Consider the following 26,402-nt stretch of genomic DNA (forward strand, 5'->3'; position numbering starts at 1 on the left):
CAGGCTCCCACCCAGCAACTCAGGACACAAACCAAGCAGAGTTACACCTACGACTTATTTTATTGTATTTTATTTGCATAAACAAACTTCGGGGCTTTGCTAAACAGGAACTGTTCAAGTCAAAACAAACCAAACTCTAGCTGGTGTGTGGGGAACAGCACAGCAATCCTGGGGAGAGGGACAGGGGGAGCACGGGCACAGCTGTGCCTCCCCACCCAGGCTCAGACCTGGCCGGGAACCCTCACAAACTGCTCCAGAATATCTTTAAAGTAGAAGAAGAAGAAATGCATCCTAAGGGCCGTCCTCAACCAGCTCAGGAGGAATTTGCCTTTTGGTTTTATAAAAAGATTAATAAAAAATATTGAAAAATTCTCATCTCCATTTATATTTTTCCCCCAAGAAGAATTCGGAAGTTCCTTAGAAAACTGTGTCACCTTGGAAAGGGCACTCAGGTCACAACCAGCTACAGGGAGGAGACACAAATGCTACAAGCAGTTAGGGGTCCAGCACACACCAGGCCTAATAGTGAACACAAACAGTGGCCAGAAGTAGGGTGTAATTTTTTTTCTCTTTTAAACCATGCTAATTTTGTTAACTTCCAACATAAAAGGAAAACAATAATTTTTAAAAGGCCCTAAACTCAACTGTTACATTAAAAAAAGTTAAAAAAAAAAAAAAAGTCATAGCAGTTTGGTCCCAACAAATGAACATTTAGATGTTTACTCACATGCTTCATTATTTTCTTATTTATAAGAACCAAAAATAGTTTCCAAAATTATCTCTGAATTGATGCTACTACGTATGTAAAGGCCTAAAATAAGCAGAATTTAGAGAATTGAATACACAATAGGGGAGGAAAATTTCAGCGGGCGAGTGAACCCCGACTATCACTGGGTCAAATTATAAAAGAGAAACAAAATGTCAGGACAGGTGAGGTCAGGTGGGCACTAACTAAAACCACATCGTCCTCAAAGCCTGTTACCAAAAAATAACGGACCATCCATAAGGTCACAGAGAAGGGAAAATCTGGGGTCTCACCCAGCGCTTGACCGTATCCAGTCCAGAAGGGAAGTCTTTGGGAAGAGAAACTCCAGGAGTGGATCCGAGCGTAAATGATGGATCAGTCCCAGTCCGTGCTTGGGGAGGCTGAACTCTGGAAATGCAGTTAAATAACATCGGGATGGTTTCCGAGCTGCTCTCCAGGACTCTGCTCAGCACGTGGGGATCACCCTGACACCCCAGCACCAGCCTGACCCCTCCCCTCCTGCCAGGGCTCCCAGCACCGCGCGGACCCCGCGGCTACTCGGCCGTCGTCTGCAGGGCGTCCTTTTCCTCCCGGTTTTCCGTTCCGCTTTCGTCGTCTTCGATTTCTCCCTCTTCCCCACTGAACTTGTCATGAGCCCACTTGGGGCTGGTGCTGGACTTGCGGAACATGAAGCGGCCTCTTCCCCGGGGGAAGGCGCCACGGCCGCGGCCCCTGTTCACCCACTTGTCCGTGCCCTCGCCCTCGCGGTCGTCGTGCTGCACGGGAAGCCAAGGACAGCAGGTGAGACAGGCTGGCACCGCCCTGCACCGCGCCTCTGCGACCGCCCTTGGGGATCCACTTAATGGGAACCACTCTACAGGGAGCAGGAACAAGCTCTCTTTAGGCAGGAGCCGGCAGCCTCCCGTGAAGCGTCACCCGAAGCCTTACCTGGTGTGTCACTGACAGCGGGTGCTTTCACTTCTAAAGCACCTGAGACCGGACACACCTGGAGCACACGGATGTCTCAGCACCCAGGTACGTACCAAGTAGTATTTCTTGCTCTTAGGTGTGTACTCAGGGTCCCACTCCTCCTCTCTGCTGCGCTTCTGGAAGTCGTTGTTGCCGCCACTGTTGCTGTTGTTGTTGCCTGAAAAGTTGCCTCTGCCCCATCCTCTCCCTCGAGCTCTGAATTGCTGCAATGTCAAGACAGAGGAGAAAAATAGAACAGCTGCAGAGGCAGTATGCTCCCACCCCAGCCAGCTTCCAGGGCTCCCAAGATACCCAACATCCCATCCAAAACACCTCTACAATCCATCACTAAAGCAAGAGGACAGCTTTAGCATGCCCGCATCACCTCCTGCACTCATGGTTTTGGGGTTTCTGTTCATCTGATCACACAGCACATCACAGCTCCTGTAAAGCTGATGAAGACCACCTAGAGGCATTTCCAGGGCAAGCCCAAGCAGGTGAGACCCCTCTGTACATGGACTCCAAACCCCAGTGGAAGCACAGCATGTCCCCATTGGGCTGCTCAGCATCACTAATGCTCAGAAGCTTCCAGGCTTTGTTCTGCTGGAGTTTATTGCCCACAGCACACCCCCAGAAGCCTGGTTTATGTTCTAAACCTAAAGTGATTGCACTGGAGCTCATCACCCTGGGGGCTTCTCCTCCAGGGCAGCTTTAACTGACAATAGCAACACACAACAGCCACTTCCTGCCCACTTTGGGAATCAACCCTCAGAGCACAGGTGGAGACCATCTGGGGCAGGAGAACACTTACAAAGGTTCCTCTCGCTCTTCCTCTCTCATTTGGACCAGAGAATTCCTTAGTCCCAAGCCGGGACTTGTCAAAGCCTGTGGAGCTCTCCTCCCTCTCCTCAGTCTCCTCGGGATACTCCTCTGCTTTGACTGAGTGAGAGGACCATGACGACGACGAGCTGGACCTGGATCTGTCACGCACCCGTCGGTGTTTCCTGTTCCAGTGGTGGGAACGGAGGGAGTGGGACACAACAGCATTAAGCACTCAGCTGTGACCCATCAGATACAAAACCACTTCTTTATCACTCTCTTATTAATGCCATGCTCTCCTTTTCCTACTACAAGAGGAAAAGCCATAGTAAGAGCTCAGGCTTTAACACAGGGCCCAAGAACTCTCCTGAAGGAACTTGTTGCTCCTTCCTAAGATGTTTACACCCTCTGCTCTCAGCTTAGCATGCATCCATGGAGTTTTAGTCAAACGGAAAATTAAGCTAATAGACAAGGATTAAATGAACATCAAAGCCAAGTGATTTCAACATGGCTGTTTCTCTCTTGACACAACAGGAACAAGAAGGAAAGTGACTCACCCATCCTGACACATGGAGCTTTCCCATCTACCTTTTACAATTATTTAGTGTTTCTGAGAGATACAATGATAGCGAGACGACACGCAGAGGGGTAGCTCAGGCCACTGAAGGAGTTATGTCACAGGTGCACAACTGTGTGCACAACTGTTGTACACGGTGTCGTCTCCAACCTGAGCAGCAGAGACACGAGAGGCACAAGGAAATGGCTACTGGGTTTCCTACATACTTTTTCTTTGAGCCTTTGTGACTTTTCTCCGTTTTCTCAGTTGATCTTTCCCTTGAGTGACTTGAATCTCTCGAGTCCACCGACTCCCTGGATTTATCACGTTTAAGATCTCTTTCCTTATGTTTTTTACGGCGTTCAATATCAAGGCGCAGATCAACAGGGTCGTCCTTATATTTCCCTTCGGCCTACAAATGCAGAGGAGAGGGAGGGCAGAGTTGAACACAAGGTCTGCAGTGCCCCAGCTCAGCACCATTTACTTTGCTACTGACTGCACAGACTTCTGGAGAACTGGAGTTTAACTGAGCACTAATGAATATTCCACTTTAAGATGTCAAATGCACTATTAAAGTAAGTTTGCCTTTGTCAAAATTCAATTTTCCTACACTTAAAATCACTGATTTTTAAACTTTTAATCTCCTCTTTAAACAGCATTAAAATAAACACTCTGGTAGAGGGGAGGGAGACATGGAAGATGACATTTATTGCATACCACAGCCAGCAAGGATGTGAACAACTTGGGAATCCCATCCAGCTGATTATGGACCACAAGGACAGTGTGGCACAGCTCTCTGATGGCCCATGGGTGCACCTGAGGTCCTGCTGACAGTCTCACCTGGGCAGGGGCCAGAGGGATTTTAATCCCAGGTCTAAAAGTGACACTCAGGGAGAAGTAAAAGCTTTTTGCTGCTTGGAGCTGCCCAAGATTAGTGATCCAAGGGGCAGGTGGAAAGGATCACAAGGAGGCCAGTGAAAGGCAGCATCCAAGGGGTCTGGGAGAAGGCCAACTTCCCATGGATAGGGAGGCATTACTATGCCTGTCAGGAAGATTTACTGGGCGCAGATGCCACCTACAGCTCCTTCCCCTGGGCTGGAGGGCACTGTGTGACAGGTGCCACAAAGCCCCACAGACACACTGTGTGTGTCTCCCACAGTCCTGCCAAGTCTGCTAAAGCAAGCTGGTGTCTCACAGAGCAAAAACCCACCAGCTGCATGAAAAATTAAAACTAAATTTACATTGTTAATTAAAAACAAACATAAAAGACACCTGGCAATGCTTGCTTTGAGCTGTATTTAAATTGGTACTTCTAGAAGGGATTAGGAGCTTCTTTGGGAAAGGAGCAGTTGTTATTCCTGCTCCTCCTTTGAGCCCTGTAGCACCTGGGTGAGATTCTGCTGCCTGCGCTAAGTGACAGTGGCTGTGGTTTGACAAACAGGTAATTGGGCAGCAGGAAGTCTTACACCATGTTGGTACCAACACCCAGCCTCAGCCATTGCTACTGCATTTACACATCACTCATCCTGGGAACTGTACAACTTGATATGCAACATACATCAAATTAATCGCCTTCAATTATATACAAAAGGATTAGTAATTCTCTAGCTGTTAAATTTTTACTTACATGAGTTTCTAACCACTTTTTTGTTTAAATAAATATGTCAAATAACGCAGGAGTGAAAGCAGGCATTTTGTTTTGGTATTTTGCTCTTCTACTTTCCCCAGGCAAAGAGCTTTAATTTCTACTCTGAGAATAAAACTGCTCCCAACACGATGGATGACAGATAAGTGACAAAATCAGCAGCAGCTCCCTTATGTGGCACAGCAAACACCTATTTGGGTTTGGGAGAGCACGTCTGTTTCACGGAAGGCTGGCGAGCTGTTTGGAAACCACGTTTATAACACACTCTGCCAAGCTGATGCTCAGAGTTCAGGCCCATCAAATCCATCTCACCATCGTCCATGTCAAGCCACAAGTGTGTTTGGAAAAAATCGAAAACAAATATGAAACAAGTAAGGTTTCAGCAGGACTGGTTAAAATCTCTTCAATGTAAATATGTATGAAGGTGAATAAACAAAGGTTAAAATCTCAAACATTTTACGTTAAGCCTTTTTTATGATTGTTTACAGTGAGTGCAATGGCTTAACATTCATCTACTCAGCAAAGCTAAAACACTCAATCCCAAATGCTCTGGATCTAAGACAAGTGCTGAATGTTAAAGTAACAGCAATCAACAGAAATGGCACAGTCAGTTGTTAGAACAAAATTTATCAACTGATTAATAGTGTATCTGCTTTAGCTCAGCATTTAGTTTTACTTTCCTCTTTTTGACATGCATGTCTTTGAAAACATGGTTGGCAAAATTGCATGTAACAATGGAGTTAATCATACTTACAAGCAGAAAAATATCACAAAAAGTCTCTTCTCTCATCATGGGCACTTGTTCCAAAAATCCTCTCTTTTTTCTCAAGCTCACCTCAATTGACTTTGGGGTCATTTACCATAGTCTAACCACTTCACAAAGGTTGTTGATACATTTTTAATAAAAATTAACCCTTTGTAGTTCATTTTTAGAATTATGCCCATCCTTAAAAGAAAAACACAAACTTAAGTAGAGAGTAATTTAAACAAAAACATCACTGTTAAGTTCATGCCCAATGCACTCATTTTGTTGAATTAAACTAATCAGAGTAACAGTTCACCTTGAAGCCAGGATCTCTGGAGCTTTTCGATTCCTCTTGAGAGAATCCATGTTTTCTAAAAGTACTGGGAGATATATCTATCCTCCTAAAGCAAAAAACAAAACAAAAACAACCCATAGATATAACTTTGTTCATAAAAAGAACCTTAAGATTTTAGACCAAATGTCCTTTAAAGCAGACCAGTATTTCCAAAGGTATTTAAAACTCCCCATATTTTTCCTTTCTGTGTTTTTTGGCTGAAGCTAGTTATACACTTTAATTATTCTGGAATTATTCCAGGGTTTAAGAAATGAAATCTGGAATACTTCTGCCATGTTAAGACAGTGTCTAAGGGCACCAACCTGTGGATTTCAGGGCTCTTTTTGTTTTTAGCTGCATCTTGTTCCATTCCTTTCTTTAGATATTTGGTAAAGCGTTCATTCAGTGTCATAGCTGAAGACCCAAAGTGATGCTCTGTCAGGGTTTTGAACAAACAATATCAAAATATTAGTGCCAGTATTGTAAAAAGACAAAGCCCACTCATCCCACAGCCTGTTAAAACCCAGGTGTAGGTCAGTGAAGCACCATGGGGATGAGCTCTAATGTTGCTGACAAAACTGTAGTTTCAGTTTTTGGTGTTTCAGTGAAATGAACACAATTTCTTCGAGCAAGTCACAAACTCATCAGAACACAAAGTCCTAGACTCTGAATATTTCTCAGGTAAAAACTAGAACAGCTTCTGCCTGTGCAGAGGAGTATCTATGTAAATAAAGATGAACGTGATCATGCTGCTGCTCTTATCTCTGGCATATCTGCTGGAAAACAACTCCAGGCATTTTGAGTGCACAAACCCCACTGATCTAGGCAAGACAGGAGTGAACCTTCCCCGAGGACACACGGACTCCTGACCCACCTCTTACATGATGGACTATAGTCACTATGTGCTGAGCAAAGAGTTCAGAAGGGCTGCGCTGCGACTGAGCCGACTGGATATGATGGAAAATGGAGCGGAATTCCTGTTCCTTCTTGTTGCTGTGCACGAGATCCCGGCACAGCTTCCTCTCCTGAGCCAATATGCCACTGGGACTGGAAAAAGAAGAGCCCATGAAACAGAAGAATGGGGTGAAGGGGAACAATTTAAAGTGTTTAATTCTGCAGGAGCTGGGAACTCACTGATGGTTTATGTTGTTATTAAGGAGGCACCCTCGAGTACTCAAAAGCATGAGCAAGGAGCTCCTTTAAACATCCCTAAACACTGCTCCAGGTTACTGTGATAATTCAGGTCACTATTCTAACGCTGCATGGAGAATAAGAGTAGTAAAACTCATGGCAGAGAATCAAATGGATTTAAGCAGCACAGTAGTTCCCCTGCACAACTCAGCTTCCCTCAGTACCCCTCAGCCACTGAGTACCTGGCTCCATCTGGGGCTGTTCCCAGAGCCTGGTGCATCCTAAACTAATCTTACCCAGGCAAAGGTTAGGAAAATGTTAATCTCTAGCTCCCAAAACCACAAACTGTGATGCAATATTGCTTAGCCTTCCTCACACTTGGCAAGCACATGGGAATCTCAGGAAGAAAAACAGGAAAAAACATCACTACTGAGATGCTCAAAAGCTGGCAGATCCTTACCGTGCAAGATCCTCATCGAAGGAATCCATTCGAATATTGACCTGTGCCTCACGAGTAATGGAAAAGGAGGATTTGCCAGGAGTTAGCCCCTCTACTTTGGTGCCTGGCTTCTCCTTCACCTCAGAAGCCTTCCTTGGTGGAGGGGAAGAGCTTTTTTCCTGGCTTGACTTGTAAGTGGTCACTCTAAAATTCTTTTCAGGTACAAAACCCCTGTGACCAGGTTCATTTCTCTTGGATCCTGGTCTCTCTTCTTTTTTGGATCTTTCAGAATAGCTTTCCTCCTCCATTTCATCAGGCTTCCTTTGCTTCTCTTTTCCAGGTGGCAGGAACACCACACCCTCCCATTTTCCTGACCTATCCTCTTCTTGACTTTTACTTGAAGTTGCTACGACTTTAGACATAAATTTGGGCTCATCATCAAATTCTGAATCTTTCCGGCCCTTTGCCTTGTCTTTCTTGTCCTGCTCATCTGTTTCATCTTTCCCATAATGACCTTCCTTGTGGAACTCTGGGACCTTGAGCTTGTCAAAGTCATCCCTGAACTTGTAGCGCTTGGGCGACTGGCTGCCGCGGTATCCCTTCTCCGAGTCAGCTTTCGATCCATACGAGTCAGATTTTGCCTTTCCATCTGTTGATCCCAACTCGCAGAAATTCCCTTTTTCTTTACTTTTTTCTTTCTCAGTATTAGTTACTTTCTGGTCTTTGTCTTTCCCATTCTCAGTCTTCTGCTCTTCCAGATACCTGATCATAAAGAGACATTACAGGAGATTTCTTATTAGAGCTCAACGAGGTCAATTTTTTAGTTCAAAGAGTCAAACTTCAGAGAACACCAAGCTATGCATGTACTGAAAGCTGCCTCTAGGCCCTAAAATAATTAAAATGTCAAGCAGGTTACTCAGCCTGAAATGAGACTTTTGTTCTTACTAAATTCAGCAAATGTACAAGGAGATGGATATGCAGAACTGATGGAATGAGGCTCAAGGACAAATCAAACCCAGCTGACCCACAGATGCATTGGAAGGAAAAGAGGAACATCTTACCCACTCTGTTTATTTACTTACAAACCTGGTTCGGGAGAACAACACATCAAACCTTTCAAATTGGACTGTTCTGCTTTTAACAACACACTGGAAATAAAAGCCTCAAAAGCTACTTCAAATTTGGGATGCAAGTTTCATAGGTAAGCTAAATATTTCATGACAGACTGCAAACACAAATAAAAGCAAACAGGTTAACAGAGGAGAATATATGCTGGGAGAGATAAAACACTTCTGTTTACAACAATTCAGCTGGTTTATAGCATCTGAACAGATTTAAAGCATTCACAAATCAAAACCCTGGCTCTGTGGGACAGCAGGAAAGCCCACGGACACCAGCTCCATGCTTTGGAAAGCCCAAATAAAGAGTCACAGGAGTTTTTTCCCTTTTTAAATTTCAGACATCCTTAATATAGAATCAGCTCAAACCATCTTTAAAAACAATAAAGACTTGAAGGCACTTGTGAATGGTGCTGTATCTTTTAAAACAAAGTGTCACCTTTGGGCACAATCTGCAGTGGATTAATCTAGAGAATGATTAGGAAGCAGATGCCTTCTGCGTGGAAGGCTGTCTTCATTTTAGAGATGTATTTGGTGCTTTAGTTTCTCATCCTACCACGGACACAGGCACGAGCACTGCAGCTGCACCTGCCCCGGGCTGCTTGCAGCAGGATGTGCAGTAGGATTTAACTAATTTCTTCTAATTTACAGTACCTAACAATTCCAGAAGGCAACACTAAAAATGTCTATAACCAACACATATGTAACTTGGAAATGTGAGCTTCCAGCTGCCAAGAAATCTCCTTGAGCAATCTCCACTTCAAATGTTCATGGGCTATGAACATTTTTGGAGGGAATATATACACTCTTTAGAACTAGTCAAGTTGGAAAACCAATTCCAACTTCCCACCACTCTGAGCTGTGTTTTTTCCATAATTCAGAAAGGACCAGGCCCAGAGCTGGCAGTATGCTGGCACAGCTTCCTAGCTGGTGCCCACCCCAGCCCCTTGCCCTGCCATTGAGCATCCCCATGTGCAGCTGGCTCCTCAAAAGTAACCCAAAAAATAACCCAGCACCACAAAACACATCACTTGCCTCTTGGAGAAGGCTCCTCCCCCAGGAGCTGTGCCCTCCTCCTTTGGAGCGGCACCGTACAGCGAACTGACTGGTGTGGGGCTTTTGCACACTGGGCTCTTTCTGCTGGGGCTCATTCCTGCCGAGCCGTGCTCGAAGGGGCTCTGGTGGGAGCCCCCCTGGAAGGAGGTGGAACTGCTCTGGGCAGCAGAGCCCATCGGGGATGGGCTGGAGCATGGCGGGCTCGGCTTCTGCACGGGGCTGGGCCGGGGCGAGCGCCGCCGCACCACGACCGACTGCAGCGGGCTCTTGAGGGCAGGGCTGCGCTCCCGGGGGCTCAGCTCCGACACTGACCCTCTGGACGTGGAGCCCGTGCCATAGCTGCTGACATCTTGCCACGATTTTGATCCCTCGGATGCCTTGGCATCTTGAGCCCCTGCTCCTGAAAACTGCTGCTCCTTAGACTCGTCTCCTTGGTTATCTCCTGCAGCCTGGGATGCCCGGGCATCCTTGGAGGATGATTTCTTCTCCTTTCCAGATTTACGCTTGGAAGACTCAACCCGACTATGATTTGAGGATGAGCGGGAAGAGGAAGACCTCCTTGAGCGGTCAGAAGATGATTTATCAGAATTCCTGGAATGGCTTCTGGACCGTGGGGAAGGAGACCTCCTCTTGGGCGAGCGGGAGCGCGACCTCCCCCTGCGAGGGCTGTAGGCCTGGCGGTAGTTTTGCCAGTTGGACCTGTAATTCCCATATCCTCCTCGGTTGTACTGGCCCCAGGGATAAAACCCTCGGTTTCGGCCACGGAAATAATACGGTCTCCTGTATCCTCGGTTATGGCCTCTGAAGTCACGGTTCTGATAGACTCGTGGGTGATTCCTTTCTCTGTTGTGAGATGGAGAATAGGATCTTGAACGAGACCTAGAACTGATAAAAAAAAAGAATTACACAAATATTTTATGTAATAGTTTCTTTTCGTAATTGATTTTTGGAGTTTATTCTTCGGCCATAACTTTTTATTTGAAGACGTATTTTAAAAAGACTTTGAAAAACTCGTTTCTAAGCTTTAAAAAAAAAATCCTTTGTTTTACCTTTATCTGACTTTGCTGTGAACAAACTGCTGTGGAAGTAACTTGTACCTGTGGTACTGTGATTTCAGGATTATTGCAGAGACCATGATAAGCACACGTTGCTCTCTATTTTGTTGGGATGAAAATAGCTGCTATCCAGCTTCAGAAAAAGTGACAGATCTCAAGCATCCAGCCCTTAACAGCTCAAGGTCATGGTTATACCTCACCCGCAGAGAAGTAATTTTTATCCAAATCACGCTACTCTTATTGCAACCAACCCTACATCTCCCTCTCTTATCCCAACTTCAGATGCACTTTAAAATTCTGATAATCCAGATGAAAACTCACTTTTTAGTCAGGCAAGTTCAATAAATGGCTACACCCCAAAGCAACAGGGCAGCAGTGGGGCGAAGGGCACTTTGCCCTATGGGTTTAAGCTCCCAAAGGTGCACCCCATGGCACCATCCCATGGCTCCATGGTTCCATTCTGTGGCACCATTCCATGGCACCATGGCTCCATCCCGTGGAGTTCCCGGGCAGGGACAGCTCTGGGACACCTCTGCCAGGCACCAGCAGGTGCCGCTGTGGACGCCCTTGCCCACATCCACAAAACCCGAATCCAGGAACGCACAAACCCTGGAAAAATGCAGATTCCAGTGACTAACTGTCCCAGCAGCTTCTCCCATTAAATTGCTGTGGTTGTGTAACCGTTTAAAGGTCCCACTGTAGCTCAGATGCCAGAGCTACAGGAAGGACTGGCCAAACTAGGAATTTGAAATAGAAAAGAGATTTTTTTTTCCAAATGGAATTTAAGTAAATTACATTAATTGGAAAGGTTTCCACAGCCCTTTCTTGCATTCCAGGCTCTGGCTCTGACACACATGTTGGTCGTACTCCAATGGATATGAACTTCCTCACGCAGATCTCAGTGCTGCTCCTCACCTCTCACACCCCAAACCCCCAGAACCAAAGGAGAACAACCTGCTGTTGGAATTCCTACACAGTTAGCACACATGTGCAGTCATAGATGAACTTAAGTTCTATTTTCATTCCTTCCTCCTACCAAACAGGTCACAGTTTAGCAGGAAACTCTTATTCATACTCCAATCATTGCTAACAAACAGCTTAATGACCATTTTAACAGATTTTTCCATCCTTCAAACAAGCAAAAAACTTATCTGAGGCACTTCTTCATTCAAACAACAGTGACCAGAAGGAAAAGCAGAGAGGCAGGAGGCAAGGACCATTTATAAGAAGTCGAAGGCATGAGGAATAGAGACGCTCAATTTTCAGACAACTGCTGCATCTGTGATCAATTATCAACAAGGACCTGTTGTATGATGCTTCCAAAATCTGTTCTAGTGATTTAGAGAGGCTGCAGCAGGAAGATTTCACTCCAAAAGTTGCAGACTATTTACCAGAAATCTTTTTAGAAAAATACAGTAAAAGTTATGCAGTCAAAGAAATGCCAAAAGTGATAATTCCCCCAACTCTGCCAGCCCCCAGAACTGTAGGCACTGCACTGCTCCAGGGCTAAATCCCCAGCATTAACAAGAAGTGAGAAACAAAGTCATAAAGAAAGCAGAAGATATTAGGCAGACTCCAACATAGCACTGTAACTTAGGAGAAACAGAAACCTACCAAAAGAAGAATAAAACAATTTGTGGTGCATCCTGGAGTACACAGCAATGGCCTTTTATGCTGAGATCCCACCAGACCTACCTTGGAGCACATCCCAAGGGCTGGGCTGGGCCGACCCCCTTCATTCAGATTCCTTTTTTTTTAAAAAAAAGGAATTATTTATAAAGCAGAAGTAGCTTCATCAGCAGCACAGAGGAAACAATCATGTTTACAAAGGGTGCCTTTTTCTCAAGTTCATTCACAGCTAGGAGATATTCCCAAATGAGCAAGGACCTTCCAGCATTCCAACTTCCTTCTGCAAAGGACTCAGTTGGACTCAAGTCTCCGCCTCTAATTTAGTTTTGTCATGTCCTTCTTTCTCCAACTGTACATTCATTAGAGCTTCTGTGCTTTTAGAATCTCTAACTGGTAACACTTGCATGTGTTCACAGCCCAGAGGTTTTCAGAATACGTGTTATTCATATGAGTGAAAAGGCAGGAGAACACCATTACACCCCATCCAACTGGAATGGCTTTGCCAGATGCAGAATTCTTAGCCAAAAGAAAAGGAAAAAAACAACATCCAAGGAAGACACAAGCCTGTAACTGGCCTGCTCAGAAACAATTCAGGGAGACAGGAGCAACTATTCCACACACTAATAATTTTTTAAAACTAACTGCAGCAAAATTATCTTTTATCCACTTCATCTGTCCAGGAGGATCTTCCCTGTTACCTGGCTCCTGTATGCCAAGGGGAGGAGCAAGGGAAGAATTGGAAGGAAGAGGAAGAATATTATCAGGAATATATCAAGAATTGTCCCCATCTTTCACAACAGTGTCTAAAATTGATATTAAAATTTGTTTGAATTCACTTCTCAAGAGGGGAAAAGCACACAATGACATCTACAAAGACCCCTCGCGTCTGGGATCCATTACATTAATGCTCCTTCAAAAAGCCAAAGTCTCAAAAGAAAGATCTTGACTGTGTTGACCAACATCTTACTCTCCTATTTATTTATTTATTTATTCACAATTTATTCTCCTAAGTGACTGAAACACCCAACCGCACAGGTCGGCAGGAAGCAGCGTGACACAAAGGACATTATCTGTCCTGGGATCTAATCAAAGTCTCTCCCTGGAAAGGAGCTAAGTGACAAACCACCTGCAAGGGAGGAAAAGCCCTGCCCCACCCTTTGGCTGCACACTCACCTCAGTCTGCGTTTCCTGGAGCGTGAGATGGAGCGGGACCGGGAGCGGGATTTGGAGAAGGAACGGGAGCGGGACCTCGACCCAGACCTCGAGCGCGAGGAACGCGAGCCAGACTTGGATTTGTTAGTTTTAGACATCTCTGCAAGCACCTGTCAGTGCACCTGAGGGAAACAGGGACATAGAAGTATTTGAGAAATGAAGCATGTGGTTGATAGGAGAGGACAGGCAGCACCTGGCAGGCTGACAGACTCCAGGGACGTGGAGCTTGATAAGGCTGTAAATAGGAATGTTTGAAGTGCCTGCTAGGAACAGATGAATGGTGCTGGGCTCAGAATAGAAGGTTTATTTCAGTCTGAACAGGAAAACTGCAAAAAGAATAGAAGGCTCTAAACCAGAGTAATCACAAATGAGAGTGTGACAGTTGAAAGTACCAAGTTAATGCAAACCTGGGAAGGGGCAGGGCCACAGTGCTGGCCGAGGGAAAACCAGCCTGTGGAAGTGAAAATTCCATGCAATTGCAGCCACATCCCTGTCAGTGGAGCCAGCTGCCACTGCTTTAAAGGACAGGGAAGAAATAAAAAAGTTTACCATCAAAAAACCCACACCATAAACTTTCATTTAAATTTTCAGAGGCAATCAAAAAAGATTTGGTACTCCAAGACATAGGAATGTGACCCTATTTGTACAGCTCTGCTCAGGTTCAGTCCTGTCCTCTCTGCTGGTTGCAGAGCTCCTGCAGTTGCTGTGATCAGTCACCAATGTGGATCACCCAGCCAGGAGTTCTGTTGCAGCCAAAATAAATCAGATGTCCTTCCAAATAGTCAGAGATAGAAGAGATTACACTGTAGCACTAAATGACTCAAAATAGCTGTAATTATGAATTACCTGGGCTATTTTCAGGCATGTATCCAGGTAAAGGTTAGAAAGTCCCTTAGAAGATGATTCAGGGAATAGTCTGACCACACAAATCTTTCAGTTACACCCTCTCTGCTCTGTTCTCCTTTACCAACAAGTAAAATTTGCATTATTTGCATATTCAATAAGGAATCAACAAACTTTCCACCTAAAATGACTAATGAAAAAGAGCCAGAAATAAAAAGGAACTATGTTAGCACAAAATTCATCTCTTTTTTTACCCACTGTTTAAAAATAGAGACATTCAGGTACATAAACACAACTGATCAAGTGTGGCTGCTGCTGTTATACCCATTTTAAGGAAATTCCAGAGGACTGACTTGCAATGCCTTCACTTCCAGAGGCTCTCCAAAATTACATATATGGTTACTAAAGGATTCAACTTCTGCCAGGGCATTTCTAGGAAAAACACAATGCCCAGCACAGGAGCAGCTGCTGGGAGAGTGGATAGTGGTTCATCACCAGAGCTGGGACTTTCTAGAAATGGGAAGTTGGCTTCTATTTTAAAAAAATCATGTTACATGCTCCTGTTCTTCCCTTTAACTATACTAAAAATGTTAGACCAATTCAACTGAAGTATTTGAATATATTCCACATCAGAAAGCATGCAGGAAAAATAATAAAATTGATGATCCTGTTCTGTTAGGAAACAATAGATGTTGTTTTATTCCTGTTACCCCAGAAATGAAAATCAAAAAATACTGCCACTGAGAATCAAAGTTTATTCTTGTGCTTGGCCATTTTTCAGCGAAAGAATGTGTGAAAGGATAATTTTTAAGTATTTCCTTTTAATTCACTGAATATGTCTGTTGAACCACTTCCTGCAACACTTCCTACTCTGTTGCTCACAACAATCCAACGCTGAGCATTCGAAACCAAAACATGGAAGAGAAGAAATGGTAACAGGAACTACTGCAAGATACAGAAGATGTGGCACCAACTCTCAGGAAATCCCAAGACGACCCCAAAATAGATTTTTAAATTACCACTTTGATCTGCTTAATAGTTTTTGCCTTTCACTTTGATCTACAGCACTTCCCAGCCAAACCACCCTGGTGTGTGCAACGTGTGCCAAATGCTCACGTCCTGGATTCTTTATCTCTGCCAACATTTTCAAGTTGATTCATTCCTAACATATGAAGTAACTCCTACTAGGATAGAAACAGAGTTGCTATGCTCCATCAGCACTTAAAAGGTTAAACAAACTGCACACTGAAGTCATGTCAGCTCCCCGAGTTAACTGCAGTTGTAAACTCACTGTGATACACATTTAGTTTTAAGAATGACTGACTCAGATAAAATATGTTCAGCAAAATACCCTGCTCTGAAAGCATCTGTTCTCATAAAAAGGATTTAATATTTTTTAAATAAAGAGGTGTCTGTAAGTGAAGCAAAGACAGACTCTGAGAACAGCAGTGGCTGCTTACCTCCCATTCCCATTTTTCCCCTGCCCACAGAGCTCCTGGAGATGCTGTGTCCTGAGCAGGGACTGCAAGCAGAAGCATTTGCACAGAGCTATGGGGACTCATCATTAACCTGCCCTGCCAGAGTCCAACTTCCTTCCTACAGCTACAGAATCCCCCAACACCAGCTCCTGCACCTGGGAAGGGACAAGGCTGATGTTGCCAGCAGGCAAGCATGGCTACACTCATCTAGAAGGCATGTCCTGCTGGAAGCACTGCCAGGAATTTTCAACTTTTGTTTTTTAGTTTGTTTCCTCTGCAGGCCCAGTTCTAAGCCGTCCAGCAGATATTCCCAAGGAGTGTGGTCTCCCATCCAAAAACATCCACAGTTTTTGGATGTGATCTGTGTGCTGAGTTTAGAAGCTCTGGTAAGGCACCACCCCCTGGGAAACAGACACCTGACAGCTTGTTCATCTGTCATAAAACCACACTGCATAGAGCAAACTTTGCTTTCTCCATTCCAAACCCTCAGGGCAATCCAGCAGACCACTGATGGAAACAACAAAGGAGCAAATGCTTCCACTAAAGCACCAGGATGGACTTTGTCCAGAAGGCAAACTATTGTCAGGAAACAGTGGCAGGAAAGTTAATGTTTCACCTCCTGGCAGAACCCAAAAGAGAGGCACAACTCTGCTCCACTCTACAGCAATAAAAAAGGTCACCATTGAGAGTCTCTCACAGCTGGGCCCTTCCATGAGCTTCCACAGCTTTGGAATTTAAATGTTCACTATAGTTAAGGAAAACTTCTAAGGCCACTGACTGAAATCACTGCAATGCCCAAGCAAAGAACAAAGCTGGAGGAGGTCACACGATACAATAGGAGATTTAACACTTAAATCAGTGTGACATTTAATAATCTGGCCAGTTATGACATATGGGGGAAGCAGTGCTCTTCTCCCAAAAATCACCAGGGCATAAATCCAGAGATCAATCAATATAATTTTAAAAAAACAAAAACAGGTACTACTTCTTCCAGGACATCCAGGATTTTTGCACCAAATTGTTCTACTTTACTCTTATATTTTGCAGTTACTTGGGAAGACAAGTCCAAACATTCCAAGACACAAGGCTGATATTTTTCTTCTAAACCTGCTCCATATTTTTTGCAGAACAACAACTACCATCAGTCTAACTTGCAGCACGCTGAGAAGAGACAAGATGTAAGAAGGTCCATTACAAATCCCAAGACAGTCAGTTTTACCTCTTGTGAATATTTTACTTGCTGTGCCTACCTGCTTGAGCAGGCTCACACCTTGCACCCTTCTGTCAGATTTCACCGTCTCAGCTTTGTCAATTATGAAATCAGGACGAAAACCTGAAATGAGAAGAAAGTAAACCTTTGTATATGCATTGCTGTACTGCCACCAAAGATGAACTGGCTGCCCTAAGCTCCTGCTGCACCCAAAAGGTTCATCAGATCCCCAGTGTTTCAGGGAACACACACACCACAGCTGACCAAGATTTTCTTCATGGACTTTTATGGAAAATGTAGGTTTCAAAATGATCGTTCATGCTTTCAAAATTTTAAGTCTTTTTCCTTCTTTGCTCCACCTCCCCTGCCCCATCCCACCTGCTGTGACACACATCTGTCAGTGCACCTGTACAGCCGTGCTGGAGTCATTTCTCTCAGCCCATTTGAATGGTCTTACTAGGCTCAGGACTAAGGATTTTCCCATATTGTTAAAGGAATCCACAAGCCAACAGAAACAATTCTTTTCCTGACAATTCATCCATCAGCATATCGCCGTCATCCAAGGGAGCCACCAGTCCACTGGGAGCTTTTCTGACAGGTCTACAGTTACATTTCAGAATCCTTCCATGCACTGCTGGAGGAGTGGAGGTTTTAGAAGAGAAAACAACAGTAAACACAACCTCAGAAATTACTCCATGTTATTAAACCTCTGAGCTAACAGCAAGAATGTCACTTCTTGTGTTCAAGAATGTTCAGCCATAAAATAGACTTGTTTAAAGGTATTAATTTCTTGTCCTTACTTCACTGGAAAAGGTTTCAAGGCTATTTGAAAACTGTGCTTTCTCTGAACTGGTGATTAAGTAAGTCCTGTTCTCACCCAAGAGGAAAAGTGGTGTTGCAAAGTTTAGTGATTCTTAAATCCTGCTTACCAATCTTGGGAAAAAGCCACAAAAAACAACACGCCACAGACCTTTTTTTATTATTTTTACTGTTGCCTTGTCCGTCAGTCTAAATGTCCTCAAAAAGAAATCTCAGCTTATATCTTACAAACACCTCTGACTTTCAGCCTTTCATAGTGGCAGTTTTCCATACCCATTATTTCTTGCTTTGTGACCCCGGGGCTCTGGGGTTTTTTTGCCTATTTCCCAACACCACTGTTACCACCACAATCCCACATAAAGAGGTGTCACCCAGAGCAAAACCTGGATTCTCCTTTGGAGAAAAATACTATTCTTGTGTTTGAAGCACTACTAAAGAAAAAGTAACCAAGTCAAGACACAATAGGCAGGAGAAGCAAACCTTTCTTTTAGATAATGAAAGGAAATTGGGAAACGTGCTCAACACTCTCTGCTGAAGTGGAAATCATAGTTCAGGAGTTTCTTATTCCAGAACACTGTAAAGAACATTTCCATGTGCCAAGTCATAGGTCAAACTGAAAACATTGCTGATTGTCAAAAAGCCTTTTTCCAGGAATCTGTTCCCTGCTTCCAACTGGCCTGTGTTACTTTGTGACTCTTTCCATCTTTCACTCCTTTGTTCGAGGTCTTTCAGGCAGCAGGAGCTGGGATTTCAGCCCTTCCCCAGCTGCTGCAGAACAACCCTGCCCAGAGCAGCCAGCTGGCACATTCCAGCTGAGCCCACTCCATCCCCAGGTGTCAGTGAGGATCCTGCACAGGGAGCACCACAGCTGGCCAGCTTGGAGAGGGGAATGCAGCACGCACCCCCGTGCCAAAGCAGCTGTTTGTGTTCGTATCTGAGCATAAACCCCAAAACACCTGGAAACAAGTGACATGGCCTCAGACACAAGCATGGTGTGGTGAAATTCATTACAGTTTCTGTTTATCACACGGTGTTTGCAAACACTCAGCTCATAAATATTAAATGCTTTGTAAAAGCATTTGTAAGGAGCTCTCTGCAAGTGCTGCAGGAAAACAAAAATTTGCTTTTTACTGGCCAGTGAAGCTGTTGTGATTTATTTTACTGTGAGGCCTAAAGCAAATGAGGTGGCACCTCATTAGAGAGCGCATTTCTGCCCGAGCCTCTTGGCATCCATTTGGTGTCACCAGCACAGACATTCAGCTCAGGAGGAACAGCTGAACTGCTCCTTCATTTGCTCAACACTCATCATTACCAGGAAAGAAAAAAAAATTAATTCTCCTTCTGCCAGCTCTACAATTCCTAATCCCAAACCCCAAAACCCAAACAAGATTAGTTCATTCTGAAAGAAAGGAATAATCCCACAAAATATCTTACAAAGTGTGCTCTGTATAATGAAGCAACAATAATCACTGCAAAAATAAGCTTATAAAGAGTTGCAGCTCTATCCATGTCCCTGAAGTGCAGCAGCAAGTGCAGAGAGCAGACTCATCTTTGTTAGCTAAGAATCCAACTCTTAATACCTCACTTTCTACTGGATACATCCTTTTCAAGCTAATTTTTGGTGCAAGATGCTTAAAGTATGTTCTTGATATCAATGGAAACCTTGAGGGGAAGGGCAGAGCCACCTGCACAGCTCCTACAGCCAGCCAGGGAGAAGCAAATCAAAATGTTAATTATAATCAAATTTCATTGGGAGAACAAAAAGGAGAATTATTTCTCTTTCCAAATCCAATACCAGTGTGTTTTCAGAAGATTTATTACACACATTAACCAAAGCTACAACTACACCTACCAACCTCCTTAGCAAAAAAGGAGTGTCATTTTTTTTAGCAGTGTTGTCCCAGACAACACTGCTAAAAAAAAAAAAATTACCAAAAACCTAACCACGAAACAGAGTGTTCAACTCTAACATGTGCTAAACATGCTTGGGGGAGATCATCCAAAATTATTCTGCCACAGCAAGAGAAACACAAATTTGTCAGCAGCAGTTTCAATTTCTCTCTAGTCTATGTGCTTTCAATATTAAAATCTTCTTTCAAGCACATTTGGGTTTTCACACCATTAAACAAATCCCTAAAGAAGTTTAACCCTGAGCTCCAGCCCTGGGTTCAGATAATTAGAAGCAGGTTCCATGGAATGGTTGGAAGAGTATTTACAGGTTCTTGTGGAAAGAACCGATTCTGAAGACTGTAGTGCTGAACAATCCCTTTCCAATTAATTTGACCATCTACAAACCCCAATCAGTGACTTTTTGAAACTGGCTATTAGAGAGACACTATTTTACAAATGTTTGAGCTTAAAAAGTCATATGTTGATATTCAGACAGTTTAGTGACAAAGAGCTCAAGGAAACAATCCAAGAAAAAAGCTGATTAGAAATCTGGGTCCTTTTGTTACAGAAGTTGGGTGGCTGGAATTTCTGTTAAACACAGAAGAAAGCATCCATAATTTTTTAAAAAAGGGAAAAACCTATTTCATCAGCTTTTCCCCTCCAAATTTACACAGCTTGGGAAAAGCAGAAAGATCAGGTCTTTCCCCAAACTGATGGCTTTCTCACAGCACAGCCCTGCTGTTCTGAGCAGCTTTGGATGCTGGGGGGCTGGAAATCCATGCCTGGAGTTCTGCAACCATCACAAGAAGCAAAAAAAGGTCCAATTTACCCCCCTTAAGAAAACTATTCACAAATTAGTTAACTGAAAGAATTCAAACTCATGTGTAAGTGAGTCCTCAGCAAAGGGAGGATGAACTGCACCCTCCAGGACATTTCCATCCTCTCAGGAGTCTGCCAGCTGGAGCCCAGCAGGCGCCACACACGCTTAAAAACGTGGAAGTTCTGCTTCCAAATAAACAGCGAGTAACAGCAAAACTGTTTGACTGGGAGCTCTTTGGAATTTCTTCTGCAACACACAGTATAGTTACAGCCAAAAATCTCCTGAGCAGTTGCAACTCTCCACACGTTTAACCTATGAGAATACAAACTCCAGCAAATTTCATTTATAAGCTGAAAAGAGCAAAACTACTCACACATTCTCAAGCCATCACTTCATTTATCTCTACCTTAATGGGAATCCCACTACCTCAGGGGAAAACAAGGAAAAGGATGTCCATGACCTAGTATAACATTTAAAGTTCTTTAATTTTTTCCTTTAATTGTGGCGTTATTGTAAGGACAAGGCACCAGACCAGGCCATCCCTACACTCTGACAGACTTCAAAACAAAGAGAAATGCCTGTCCACAGGAATCCTGTACATATGGAATAAATTTATTTGAACAATTTTCCATGCTATGTTCACGTACCTTGTACAAGTGTCCCATCAAATCTGGTTCTAAACACTGCTTCTTTAGAAGCGATTGACCTGAGTAAAAAAAGGAAAATCAAATTTAAATCAAACAAGACACTGGCAAATTCTTTTATTTTAGCAGCACAGGAAAGGATTCTGATTGCAGCCATTCATCTCAGCACCATTTCCCAATTAAAAAAAAGGCCACCAAAATTACCTCATCTGATCAGACAGTGCATACACAGGTCTTAACTTGGGAAACCAACCTCACCCACAGCCCCACAGGAGCAATTACTGTAATTATTTCAGGTGTAAATTACAATGTACACCATGCCACCTGGTATCACATGTCCAGCCCCGTGTTAAGGCACAGGTTAGTTAACATCATTAATGCTGAGCCTCAGTCCCTGCAGGACTGAATTCCAGGCCGACACCCCACAGCCCCATCACCTTCAGTGCTCCCAGAGCAGCCACTCCTGGGGGACTCCTTGCCCTGCTTTCCTCTGCTGCTTTCACTCAGCCAAAGGCAGGAGTGACCCCAGGCAGCAGCAGGAGCAGTGCCCAGCCAAGCCAGCTCCTCACCCTGCAGTCCCAGCAGGGGCCCTCTGGGCTTTGCACACCCACCTTACCCTGTAAATCATGGCAGGCTAAAAATGGCCGTGTGACGACTGTGGGGGTAAAATTGTGAGCAGGGCACTTGCTCTGGGATCACTGGAGCTGTGAGCAGGGCTGTGCACAGGCCTCACTCTGGCACACCAGAGAGGCACAAGCTGCGTTCAGGTGTGACACGAGGAAGGGCACGGACAGAAAACCCCTCCTTGGGTAGGAAACAACCCCCAGAGCAGCCAGCTGCCATCTCTGTGTGCCATTAGCTTCACTTTTTTTTTTAAGGCCCGGCAGCTTCCGGTTACCATGGAGTGAGGCAGCGCAAACACCATTCCCAGCTGGCATGAAATGTGATCCCGTGATTTCACTATTCATAGCTCTGACATGATAAAGCTAAATTAAGCAGGAACTCTTCACTTCTCCAAGCTCCCAGCAGTGACTCGCTCAATGCTCAGGCTCTCCTAACACAGTTTCTCTGTGAGGAGGGGAAGGATGTTTCCTTTAGGGTAGGAGACTCCAGACCCACACACCCAGCCTGTCATCCGGAAACAAAATGGCACCGGCTCCTTCCCAGGCAACAATCTATCCTGGCACCAGCAGGAACAAAGACCTCATGAGCTGCTGGGGCCAAATTTAACAACTTCCTCATCTTGGGCCCCACTACAGAATCCCACAGAGCAGTTTAAGCCTGGTTCCCAGGCCTGTCCAGCACATGCACCACCATGTCCAGGAACAGCAGCAGCTCAAGGGGCACTGGGACAGCCCCACTGCCACCAGCAGCTGCCACACAGCCTGGCACCATCAAGCTGCCCAGGGAGCCAGAACAGCTTCTGTAACTGCCACCACCACTCCTCTCTCTTCCAATGTCCATGGCCTGAACTATGTGGCTAAATATCCTGAAATTCCTGCCTCAGTGAAGAACTCCCTGTACCACCATAATTCTGAGGAAACCAAACCCCACATCCCTGCCCTGGCACGTGCAGCCATTAAACACAGCTCAGGATACTGTAAACTTTTCCAGAAATGGAGAAAAAGTTCAAGGGCTCCGTGGCTGCTCAAACAATTAACGAGTTCCAACATGACAAACTGTCCTTTCACAAAGACAAAGCCAAGTGAGCTGAAAAATACTCAAACTTCTGGCAAAACCACTCTATTCCTTCAGGGATACAGCTAGGGAACATCATGGCCTTACAATGAAAAGCATCCTCAGGCTTATCCAGTCCAGCTCAGCACTCCCTAGGCCTCCCAAAGCAACATTTCTTTCACAACAGAGAAAGTGGGAACAGGCAAACTAAATTTAGATCTGCTGATGTGCATGGATTGTCACTTACTCTATGTGTTGGTGTTTTATAACTGTAACATTTTTGTTTTCTAATAGCAACACCCATGACAGAAAGTGTTCACCAGCTTTCCTGCACCTCAGTATGAGCCCACATGCCTGGCCTGACCCAAACATCCATTTTCTTTAATACTTAGTCACACTTCTGATTTAAATCAGCTGGAGAAAGCAGCAGACAGCTAAATTATATTATCATAACCCCATCAGCAGAATATCCATGTTTTTTTACAATACACATGACAAACCCTTACTTCCATGAAAAAGAACTGGAAGTGAAGGTCAGGGCACACGGCTGGTCCAAACCCCACTGGCCAGGGAAGCCTCTTCCCAAACAGCACTTGCTGAAGCACTGATGGCAGAACTGTCTTCCAGAGACACACAACTCACAGAGAGACAGGGAATTAGGAAGGATGGAAAACAGCAGGAAGCCAGCAGGGTATAACTCAGCAGAGACATGGGCAGACAAAGAACAGGGGCAGGGATCCATGGCTGCTCCACCTGCTGCTGCCAACACAGTCTGGGTGAACACATGGCTGCAGCCAGAGCACCACTGCTCTTTACAGCACCCTGGGAAGGTACCTCCTTCCCAGGGCCAGGCTATCTCTTTACAGATTCATTTAGGTTGGAAAAGACCTCCAAGATCATCAAGTCCAGCCTGTGACTTGTCACCTAGCCCAGAGCACTGAATGCCACATCCAGGTGTTCCTTGGACACTTCCAGGGATGGGGATTCCAAACATCTCTGGGGAGCCCCTCTCATCCAATGCCTGACCTCCCCTTGCAATAACCTGACAGGTAAAAGGTTTCCTTTCTGGATCTCTGGGCAAAAAGGATGTGAAAATGAGATAAGGGGCAGCCCTGCACCTCCCTCATCCCACAGACAGGACCCCTAGCTGGAGGGGAAGGGTTCAGACCCCAGAACTCTGCAACCCCCTGTGACCAGACTGTAGCATTTCCAAATCACACTCATGTGGAGCACACACCAAGACCCATCCACGGCAGCACTGCCTCAGGAGCTGCATTCCCCCCCTTCAGCTGCCTAAGGACATTGGAGGAAACTGTTCAAATCAAGTTCTTACTTGCCCTCCCTATTCCTGTTGAAGTAGGGACAACAATTCCTAGAAGGAAGGATGCAATTCAAAAATATGTAGCAGCACCCAAAGAAATGTTAGGCAAAAATCACAAGGCCCTAGACCCTCCAGAGGATCCTATGACACAAAAATGTACATTTGCAAAAGCTCTCTACACTAACTCTCCTGTTTTCTCCTTTCATCTGCTGTGAGATTGTGCAACCCATAAGAAAGGTCACAAAGCCAGCCATTTCCTCACTCCCTGCTGGGCACCTGTGAAGTTCCAGAGCAGGACAGAACAACCACAGAAGACTCCAGGAGAAGAAACTACTGTATCCTAGCATTTACTTTCCTGTGCCTACACTGACTCTCTTTTGGGAACCTGGGAGGCAAAGCTTTGAAACACCTTCTGAGTGAGTGGAGCCAAGGCTGTGACACCCAATCCCTGAGAGCAGCTCTCCCAGCCCAGCACCCACCAAGGGCACAGTAAAGCCCACCCGAAATGTCACACACCATCAGCAGTGACACAGCATCTGCCCTTGCTCCCCATGAGAGGGAATTCTCAGGAGTCCTTCCAGAGAGTAACTGGATGATTTAATTGTGCTCTCAGGAAAAGCAGCCTGAAAACGTCCATTTGCTCGTGTGACCCTGCTGCTGCAGCAATAAAGGCTCTTCTCTTCCACTACCAGCTACAAGACAACCCAGACTATCTTCCAAATGGTTTTACATTGTTCATTTCAAACAGCAAATCTGTTCTTGTGCCACAGCACGTGGCACATCATTGTATACACAAAAATCAAGGAGTTCCCCACCTCTAACAGGTCCTGAAAGGATGCTGTTGCATACACCACACACACACACACACACACACACACACACACACACACACACACACACACACACACAAGTTCACCTGCTCCTCCCAAGGCAGGGCACAGGGAATGGCTTCACAATGAAAGTGGGTTTGGATTGAAGATTAGGGAGAAATTCCTCTCTGTGAGGGTGGTGAGGGCCTGGCACAGGTCACCCAGGATCCCTGGAAGTGTCCAAGCTGGGATAGGGGAAGGTGTCCCTGCACATGGTAGGGGGTGGGACGGGATGAGCTTTACGGCCCATTCCAACCCAAACCATGCCATGATTTGGTGATGCTATGCAGCACTGCTTACTGCAGCATGTCACCTTCCACACAAACACCCAGAACCCCATCCAGGAGGGAAAATAGTGACAATCACCTTGGGAAGACTTTGAAATGAATTTTTAGAAACCTCAACCACGTTCATTTCCCCAGAACAATACGAACTAGCAGAACAACCCTTTATCACTACACGGAAAATGAAAACTCAGGCTTCACACGTGTGTCTGAGCCACTGCAAGGCCACTTCTGCCACATCGCCTGAAGTTCAGCCAAACTTCACGAGTAAGCAGGACGCAAAGCAGGCAGTGAGAGAGCTCCGATCCTTCCCGCCGCACTGGCACACGGGCGGTGCTGAGCGCCGCGGCGGGAGCCGCACACCCGCGGGGGTTGAGACGCGGGGTGATGGCCGCGGCTCCCTCGAGGTGCCGGGCCCCGCCCGCCTCCTCGGCGGCCCCGGCAGCGCCTCCCGCGCCGCAGCAGCACGCGGAGCCCCGGACACCGGGATGGGGCCTCCGGGACAGAGGGGGGACCAAAAGAGCGTGGCCCAGAGGCACGGAGGGAGGACGGGGGTCTCCGGGAATGGGACAGCGGAACAGGCTGCTAAAACCATAGCGGACCACGAGTGGACCAGGGAAAGGGCCGGGCAGGCCCAACCGGCCCCAGGCCCGCGAGGAGGCGCCAAGGCCTGCCCGGGCCCAGGCCTACCACGAGGCGCCGCTGGGGCCGGGCATGAGCGGTCCCGAGAGCCGCGAACGAGCCTCGCCCGGGGACATGAGGGGCCAGGACACCGGGAACGGGGGGGAGCAGTACCGCGATGAGGCCCCGGAGGGGCGGGAGGGGAGAGCGGGCAGAGCCGGGGCGAGGTGGCTGCGGAAGGCGCGGGGAGGAGGGAGGGGTAAGGGGAGCTCCCGGTGGTGGCGGGCGGGGCGGAGCCGGGACCCCGCGGACCCCCCCCGGTGCCCCTGCACTCACCGGCGCCGCTTCGCCGCGGCCCCTCCGCACCAGGCACCCCCTCCGCCTCCGCCTCACGCACTTCCGGTACGCGCGCGCGCTCTGCCCGCCCGCGGGGGCCGCCGGGAGCCGTAGTGCGGCGTGCTCAGCGCTCCCCC

The 26,402-nt window shown here is 45.9% G+C and overlaps 1 protein-coding gene across 3 annotated transcripts; it reads right to left on the reverse strand.

Moving 5' to 3' along the window:
• Positions 1-41: 41 nt before the first annotated feature.
• On the reverse strand, positions 42-26,366 carry THRAP3 (thyroid hormone receptor associated protein 3). 3 transcript variants are annotated; one of them, XM_050983282.1, is made up of 13 exons: positions 26,266-26,366; positions 21,161-21,219; positions 17,025-17,107; positions 13,415-13,575; positions 9,537-10,442; positions 7,405-8,145; positions 6,688-6,860; positions 6,137-6,248; positions 5,796-5,880; positions 3,317-3,501; positions 2,526-2,718; positions 1,789-1,938; positions 42-1,153 (listed from the first exon to the last, which is right to left on the reverse strand). In XM_050983282.1, the coding sequence occupies exons 4-13, from the start codon at positions 13,549-13,551 to the stop codon at positions 1,121-1,123; spliced, it is 2,715 nt and encodes a 904-aa protein (XP_050839239.1). In that variant the 5' UTR covers positions 13,552-13,575; positions 17,025-17,107; positions 21,161-21,219; positions 26,266-26,366; the 3' UTR covers positions 42-1,120. The 3 variants fall into 3 exon arrangements, with proteins under 3 accessions (XP_050839239.1, XP_009095825.1, XP_018778086.1); XM_009097577.4 differs by having other exon boundaries at positions 42-1,521; XM_018922541.3 differs by lacking the exon at positions 42-1,153 and adding an exon at positions 1,480-1,619.
• Between the last annotated feature and the right edge of the window lie 36 nt (positions 26,367-26,402).

Source organism: Serinus canaria, chromosome 23 (assembly GCF_022539315.1).
Source record: "Serinus canaria isolate serCan28SL12 chromosome 23, serCan2020, whole genome shotgun sequence".
Taxonomy (NCBI): domain Eukaryota; kingdom Metazoa; phylum Chordata; class Aves; order Passeriformes; family Fringillidae; genus Serinus; species Serinus canaria.

What these genes read in the sequence shown, in the direction of transcription:
- THRAP3 (XM_009097577.4), bottom strand. Translation starts at nt 13,551, where the DNA reads ATGTCTAAAACTAACAAATCCAAGTCTGGCTCGCGTTCCTCGCGCTCG. An exon ending in TCCAGGAAACGCAGACTGAG is followed by an intron (nt 10,443 to 13,414) that starts GTGAGTGTGCAG and finishes TTTTTTTATCAG; the next exon opens with TTCTAGGTCTCGTTCAAGAT. An exon ending in AAGAGCCCTGAAATCCACAG is followed by an intron (nt 5,881 to 6,136) that starts GTTGGTGCCCTT and finishes TTTTTGCTTTAG; the next exon opens with GAGGATAGATATATCTCCCA.